The sequence below is a fragment of the Contarinia nasturtii genome, unplaced genomic scaffold, assembly GCF_009176525.2.
Source record: "Contarinia nasturtii isolate CC-2019 unplaced genomic scaffold, AAFC_CNas_1.1 Cnas_scaffold_2228, whole genome shotgun sequence".
Lineage (NCBI taxonomy): Eukaryota > Metazoa > Arthropoda > Insecta > Diptera > Cecidomyiidae > Contarinia > Contarinia nasturtii.
The window spans coordinates 227,972-236,150 of NW_022199551.1; the positions used below are offsets into that span (position 1 = coordinate 227,972).

The window sequence follows — 8,179 nt, forward strand, 5'->3', positions numbered from 1 at the left end:
CCACCTCAATAACCGTGTTAAATGTTGTTAGGCCATGATGTACCATGTTGTCCCACCTCAATAACCGTATTAAATGTTGTTAGACCATGATGTACTATGTTGTCCCATCTTAATAACCGTATTAAATCGTATTAGACCATGATTTACCATGTTGTCCCACGGTCCCACCTCAATAACCGTGTTAAATGTTGTTAGGCCATGATTTACCATGTTGTCCGACCTCAATAACCGTGATAAATGTTGTTTGGCCATGATGTTCCATGATTTCCAACCTCATTTACCGTGTTAAATCGTGTTAGGACATGATGGACCATACTTCTGACCTCATTTACCGTGTTAAAAGATGTTAAAAGATGTTAAAACATGATAACGGTGATAAAACGTTTTAACTCATATTAGACCACGATGGCTGTTAAACCAACTTCAAAAGTACACCTCTCCCATAATTTTGGGCCGAGGAATCCGAATTTGATCATGAAATTTACAAATTTTGACATCGCCCATACAAATATTTAAAAAATAAAACTCGACCGTGATGGAGTAGTCCAATTTGGTCCAAAACCTCATGGTGACCTAGATCTCGGTCCAAAGTATAAGGGTGCAAAGTTTGGTTCAGATCGGTTGAAAATTGTGAGAGGAGTTAAGGACAAAAGAATGGCATTTCGTTTTTATAATATAGATAATATTATAGATATTGATTTTTATTTTATTTTGGAAAATAAAATGTGGTTTTTGGGTTTCCAAAATTTAATTTTTTTTATATTTTTTTCCTTCTAATAATAATTTTTTCTGATTTTTTTTATGAAAAAAGAGAAATTCGGTCGGAAAAAATGACAAAATACGTATATTTCGAAAAAAAATTGAGCTAGTTCTGAATTTGGCGTTTTTGTCCATGTTCTGATGTTTTTCCGTTATTTTTTCGTTGAGAAATTTCGGTTTTTTTAATTCTTTTTTTTTTTGTGTGCATGTATTTTTAGTAATTTCGGTCAACTCAAAACATATATCGAATGTTTTAGTCCATGATGGCATAGTTTATTGTTTCCGTTGCAAGGATCAGATCGGATATTTTGGTGCGGACTCCAACATCTAACTGAAAAACATTCGTTTGACGCAATTTTATCAAAATTGGTCCGTGGACAAGAAGGGGGTCCGCTTTGCCTGTAATGTCTGGCGTGAATTGGAATCGCACGAATATGAACGTACCGAAGGGGAGGTTATCGACCTGATTGGCGACGAGCCATTAGATTTGACAGTAGAAACACGAAATGGCGTGCACGATGCTACTGCTGTGTACGGAGGTTTGAATGAAGGTGCGAGCACTTCGGCAAGTGTTGAGATGGTCCAAATTGACAGGACCACTAAGTGTACAAGTTTAATTGGCAAGTCACCAGCAAGCATGGAAACCGACTTGATTGTTGGTGAGGTTCCGAGCGATGGCTCATCCGCTGTTAGAATGGAGGTGGAGATTATTCCGGCAACCGCTTCCACTGCCAATACCGATGGAACTTCCAACCCAGAGGTGTCAAATTTCATTGACTCTCTGGAAAGCTTATGTGGAAGTTGGATGGACTGTATTAGTCCGTATGAAGGGTCGCCCATTTCTCCTTTGCCCTTCCAATCGTCTTCATCTCGTACAAGTGAAGCTGAAATTCCGGTCGATTGGAATATGGCTCAGTCTCCTAGACCATGGAACTATGTATATTTGGAAAATGTTTCCATTCCCGATTCACCATTTCGATATAATTCGCCTGTATTTTCACAAACGTCAGACTGGCACAGTTACGCCACATCGCATTCACCAGCCAACAGTGTGATAACCATAGCTGATTCGATATCCACTCAACCATCCATTTGTCTTGGGGATGAATTAGACTTCGAGGAGGGGACATTGTTTACTCGTCCAATAGTTCCCACGCCATATCCATATGTTCTTACATCACCAGTTTCGGATTCGTATCCGGATTCAGATGAGACAACAATGGGATTCGACGAAAATTTACTGCTTCTGGCTGAAGAAGCTGCCATAGAGGAGAGTATAGTAGCGAAACAAAATATTCGTATGAATTCTCTCCAAAACATCCCGATATCTTCCGGGTGTATTCCGGAATCTCCGATATATGTAATTGATTCAGAGGATGAGGACCAAAAAATGCCCGTATTAATGGTTAACTGTGATGCTGATACGTCACGAGCTTCTTCCGCTTGTTCGGTTGAAATAACCGGATGGAAGTGGCTCAGTCCCAAACCCATCAAAGAAGATCAATCTCAAATTTTGGGTGGACCATGGTTCAACATAGTTTTCTGACATAAAGCAAAAAAAAAAGTTACTTGTTAGAGTGGCTCTTGGTCTATGAAGGAAATTCAAAATATTAAAACAATACTCAAAATTATTTTTTTTGAATTCATTTTGATAATTGTCATCGATTTTACGGAGCAAAACAAAATTGTCAACTGTAGCTGTCACAGAAAAAATACAAATACATAAACATTACATGTACGCTCAAAGTATCACAGCGATGAAGCTAAGTAGTGAGCGCATGTATTAGAATGTTCGCTCAGCATATTTTTCTCTGTTGTTATGGCTTGTACGTGTGTCGCTTGTGTACATGTATTGTTTCTGTGACAGCTACAGTTCGTTTTGCATTATATGTTTTGCTCCGTAAAATCGATGACAACTAACAAAATGAATTCATTATTTTGTTATTAATTTTGAGTATTGTTTTAATATTTTGACTTTAAATCTGTCAGGATTTTTTTAATCCATATGGATTTTTTATATAGAAAAATCCTAAAAGTATACAATTTAGTCCGACTGGGCCCACAGTGTAAATAAGTTTTGCAATAGTAGCAACGAAAATAATTAATAACTGGAACAACAACACACAAATATTTTTCTTGGATGGAATCGCAGATTTGCGTTAAGGTTTTTTGAAGAAAAAAGAACTGGCAACATTTTTAATTTTTTATTTGCATAATACTGATAATTAATCTGAAAAATATTCTCTTCATGTTGTTTGCGTTGTTTATTTTGACAGATATACAAAAATAATATTTTCTCCAATTGTCATCTCTACATATCTCTACACCGTAAAGCAATCTCATAAGTCAAAACATGAGAATCATATAACATAAAATATTTGTGTGTTGTTACTTCAATTTTTTTATTTATAATAAATTCTATTAATTATTTTCGTAGCTACTATTGCAAAACTTATTTAATTTATATATGAAAAATTTGCGAAGTTTACAAGCTTCATTGTTTTCAAGGGCGTGAAAGAGATGGCGCTCGTAGAAAGTGATTCGCTTGAAAGTCTACTGTAAGAGAGGGTCGGGTTTGACCGCCTCCACTTTTTCAAAAATGTTGTGCAATTTCGACCAGTTTAGCCGAGTGGTTTGACACCGTCCATAGAAGCAGCATAAAATGAGCTATAAGAAAAGAAAAAAAAATCGCGAAAAAAGCATACGTCAATCGACCAAAAATCGATTTTTATACTTTGAACCAAAAATTTGGTACGGGGGTGCCCCCGGGGGGTCAATGCGTTGGCATTTTTTGTAGCCCCATCCCTTTCCAACGGTATTCATGTTTTTGAAATCGGTCGAGCCGTTTCTGATATGAAGCTCATACAAAAAAGTGCCTTTTTCAGTTTTCTCAAAAATTAAAACCCCCCCTATTTTCCACCCACGCCCGTGCTGAATTTTTTTTTCTTAGTTTTTCACCAAAACAAGCTTGTATGCCAATTTTGAGCGAAATCGGAGACTATGCCTGCAAAAATCTGGACGATTTGATATGGAATTGCCGTTGAACATTTTCTTTAATTTTCGGCTCATTCCGTTGTGATTGGCTTGACCATCGCCAAAAAATCCAACGAAAGCATTACTAAATGCACTGACGTTGAACAAAAAAAAAATAATGACCCAAACACAAATAAGCATTGACAAAGGAAATATGATTGGAAAATGAAATCTCAACCCTTTAAATGAACCACAAAATAGTGGCCACATTAAGGGAAAAACAAGCATTAACATCAAATCATGTGTAGAAAAATTAGCCGTAAAACTAATTATCACACAACATAGCACGAACGACATCAAAACTTTGATGGGATTCGATTATTCCTTCTATTATTACGATAAAAAAAGAGCCATCTCGATCCCTTTTGAACTCTTTATTAAATCCCACTCTGAAAACCCACTCCTTTTTGAACTCTTTATTAAATGTATGCTTAACTCCAATTCAACGAATATAAGAACACAGCACGTACACATACAAAATAGAGCATAATTCAAATGCCAGAAAATAGATTCTTTAAAGAAAAAGGTAAATATATAGCTTAAGGCATCAAGAAGGAGGTGGCTGCCAAATTGAAGAGTGAACTTTGAAAATAGCTCAAAATTAACGACCAAAGGATACCATTCGAAGTCAGATTAAAAATCAGCTGATTATTCCATGGTTGTAAAGTTATCAAATTGCAAACTTCGCTTAAATTTGACATGAAGTGTGTTTTCATATTTTTATCACTGAAGCCTCCATTGTGTTTAAACACTAATAATAATTATTAATTTGGATAATTTCAATTTCAACACATGATATTTTATTTAAAAAAGCCGAGAAGGGAATTTTTAATACTAACATTTTTTTATCTCACAGAACAAACGGACCTAAATACAAACTTTCTTTTTCTTCAAACGATATTCTGTGCTTCATCCGAAGATATTAAATAAAGAGTGGAAATATGGTGTTAAGCAAAGGTGCTTGTGATGGGTTCATTGAAGTAAGTGTTTGAAGCAATTGCTGCGATGCACTAGGCGTGTAACTTGTAGGACATTGTTGCTGCATTGATGTAATGCCTTTCATCATTTTAGTACCATCATTATAGACCCGCAAATAAAAATCAGAAGACACATGAATTCCGTCTGCATCTAATGTCAAAAACCACTGATTCACTGGCACCATTGATTTGTCTTCAGCGGCTTTTGCGATGGCAGTTCCCTCGTCATATTCATCGAACATGGCAACCATGCAATTTTGAATACCTAATTTTCGTAAATTAAAGAATTGTGCCCAAAAGAATTTACCGGCCATTCGGGGAATTTGATTTCGAACACTTTGCGGTTCAGTATGCCAGTTTGACCATGAAAATCCCGGAAAAACAACTGTGGAGAAAACAACGGATAAAAAAAAGCGTGAATCAAGATTGGTTTCCGTAAATACTTTTTAAAACTAAATTATTTTCTAGATGAATCATTTTCTTACCGGGTTGATAGTCTTGTCCTCTAGCTTTAGTAACATTGAAATCACCGCTCAGAATATTTTGGTAAGCTAGAGCATTTTCAGGTGTAGTGTATGCGCCAACGTGCCATGGTTGCAGCATATGAAACACGGAATAAACCCTTTGAAATGTCGCCAATGAGTTTTGACCAGTGAATCTCCATGCCGAGGGAACTCCTCCGATGACATAAAATCCCATTGTTTTTAACCGATTTATTAGATCGATGGCTGTATCTGGATTTGTTGGCCTACCTTCTCTGTGAAATTATAAGTTTGCGTTATTTTTTCCACATACTTATACTTGTGAATCCATTGTAATACCTATCATAGAAACCAAACCCCCATAAAGAAATGACGAGCTTTCCATTCTGACGCGCATAATATGGATGGTTGAAGACACCAATTCGTTGATTAAGATAATTTAGATCTGTCAAAAGATCGGTGCTATAGGTCTGATTATTCCAACCTGATATGTCCCATGCCACGTACCATTTACGTTGATAAGTTTGTGAGGCATTCATTACCTTTTGTATTACTCCGTCTTGTTGTCGAGCAATCACATCCGATGATCGGGCAAGACCAAAACGCTGGAATTAAATAATAAGGCAGTCATCATTTAAAACAAGCTAGAGCTTTTTGGTGCCGATATTTTATATTAACACTGTTGTAGCACATACCTGAAAAGCCACACAATCAATCCCATACTGTTGCATCCATTTAAAGTGAAGACTAACTGTTTCTTGATCCCATGAACTAAACAGCCCTCCTATCTGTCTATTGCCATAGACGCCCAATTGGGTTTGATATAGTTTTGTGTATTCTCGTGTATCAGGATAAAGGTCGAATTTAACCATACCTACATGGAAGTAAGTAATTTATCAATTTTTAATGAATATCAATCTATAATTCCAAGCTGGAGCAAGTTTCAATACCTGGACGTAAGGGCTGCGTTCTTGGCTCTAAACCATCTTTGATCCAATGCACCCAGGCATTTATTGGGGAACCATCTTTTGGTGCTGCAAACCTTGTGAAGAAAATAAAAATGGTTTTGATTTCATCCATTTCACCAGATTAATATCTTTAACTCACCATCCTTGATATCCAATAACCGCTTTACCGACAACATCGCCTGGTCGTGACAATGGTGGCGCGGGCTGAGCTATAACGCATCCAACAATTAACATCAGGAAAAATGATTGGAGTCGAATTCCGTCTACTAATCTGATATATTTAAAAATTCAAAAGTGATTATTTTCGCCAAAGAATTTGGAATTGAAATACCTTCCATAAAAAGAGTAATCCATCATTTTTATCTCACAATAAATAATATTTAAAATACTTTCAATTACAGTACTCCAATATAAATAAATAATTAAAGGTACCTTCAATGTCAGTTTTACACTGTTTCTTCCTTGAAAATTGCTTCGTATTTATAGTAAATGTAGTGAAATATCTTACCTCACATATGTTTTGACGCATTTATTATAAAATGGACAAAATAAACAGTTTTGACGCAATTCCAATGGAAACAAAGAAATTTTATCCCGATTTCCGCTAAAAACATACGCTTGACTAGAATTAATTACGCAAAAGGAGTCTGTTTATATGGCATGGAATGCGTCAATGTTGTTTATATTTTATTGATAGCAAAATAATATTCATTGTTAAGTTTAAATATTGGATTTTCGTTTTGAGAACACACATTGTATCGAATCTAGAAAACAAAGTGCAATAAATGCATTTTAGAACATTTTGTTGACAAACAAAATATATGGATCGATGTTATTGAACGAATTTTAATGATTTAAATAAATAAACAATAAATTTGCGTGTATAGTACACGTATACTTTCAGAACTTATCACTTTATTAATAAATGACAACTTTCTGAAAAATCTTTTTTGGAGAAAATAAAATATTTAAATACTAGACCAGACGAAGTAATTAACTAAACAAATGAAAAAAATGCAATTTAAATGGAAAAACATTTGGAATTTGTATAATTGTTCAATTAATTCAAGAAATCTATTGGTGAGATCTAAAAGAACGCAAGTGTGTTCGACTTTGTCGCAATAAAGGAATGTATGTTTTGCGCCAAGTAAATTTTGAAAAAAGAGAGTATGTATTACGGCTGAATCAGTTATTGGAAAAGGAATGCATGTTTCGCACCAGATAAATTTTGAAAAGAGAGAGTATGTATTTCGGCTGAATCAGTTGTTGGAAAAGGGATGCATGTTTCAGTTTTGTTGGTTTGAATAAGAGAACGTAAGTGTCTTTGTTCTGGAAGTGGGCTTTGGTGGATCCTCAGGATCATCAGAACCGCTCCCAGTTCTGGAAGTGGACCCTCAGGATAGGCCAGGGCATTGTCAAACCATAGTCTGGTCCATCCTGAGGATCCACCAAAACCCACTTCCAGAACTGGGAGCGGTTCTGATGATCCTGAGGATCCATCGAAGCCCAGTTCCAGAAGAATCATCGTTAAACATGCATCCCTTTTTTAACAACTGATTCAAAATCACTTACTTTCCTTTTGCAAAAGGATCGAGTACTATCTGTCAAAATATTTCCCCCTATGCCAAGCGAAATTAATTCGATATACGGCGCTGATGTAAATGTCACTCTGTCATTTCACAATAATACTTTTTTGGCTTGACAATATATAAGCTCTTCATTTAAAATGCATACACATTCATAATTATTGAATCGTTGAAAAAAAAACATGTCATAAAATATTTTTCTAACATTTTTCATTAAAAAATTTATTAAATTTTTTTTTTATAAAAAAATTAATTTGTTTATAAATTACAATAATTTCAACAAAAAATGTTTCATCGATTAAATAAGAATCCAATGTAAATAGTAATGACAATGCGACACCTACCGTAAAAATGCAAAAAGAAACTTAGTTGGT

The 8,179-nt window shown here is 35.3% G+C and overlaps 1 protein-coding gene across 1 annotated transcript; it reads right to left on the minus strand.

Annotated features, from left to right (window-relative positions):
- Window positions 1–4,580: 4,580 nt before the first annotated feature.
- On the minus strand, window positions 4,581–6,659 carry LOC116348015. Its single transcript, XM_031778861.1, has 7 exons — window positions 6,551–6,659; window positions 6,359–6,490; window positions 6,202–6,293; window positions 5,947–6,125; window positions 5,591–5,856; window positions 5,255–5,526; window positions 4,581–5,154 (listed from the first exon to the last, which is right to left on the minus strand). Exons 1-7 carry the CDS (start codon window positions 6,574–6,576, stop codon window positions 4,715–4,717), a joined length of 1,407 nt encoding a protein of 468 aa, XP_031634721.1. The 5' UTR covers window positions 6,577–6,659; the 3' UTR covers window positions 4,581–4,714.
- Window positions 6,660–8,179: the final 1,520 nt, after the last annotated feature.

Bases quoted from the DNA above. Each gene is read 5' to 3' on its own strand.
- LOC116348015 (XM_031778861.1), bottom strand. From the start codon at position 6,576: ATGATGGATTACTCTTTTTATGGAAG. The intron at 5,527-5,590 runs GTATTACAATGG...ATAATTTCACAG, and splicing joins GGGTTTGGTTTCTATGATAG to AGAAGGTAGGCCAACAAATC. The intron at 5,155-5,254 runs GTAAGAAAATGA...TTTTCTCCACAG, and splicing joins AGGACAAGACTATCAACCCG to TTGTTTTTCCGGGATTTTCA.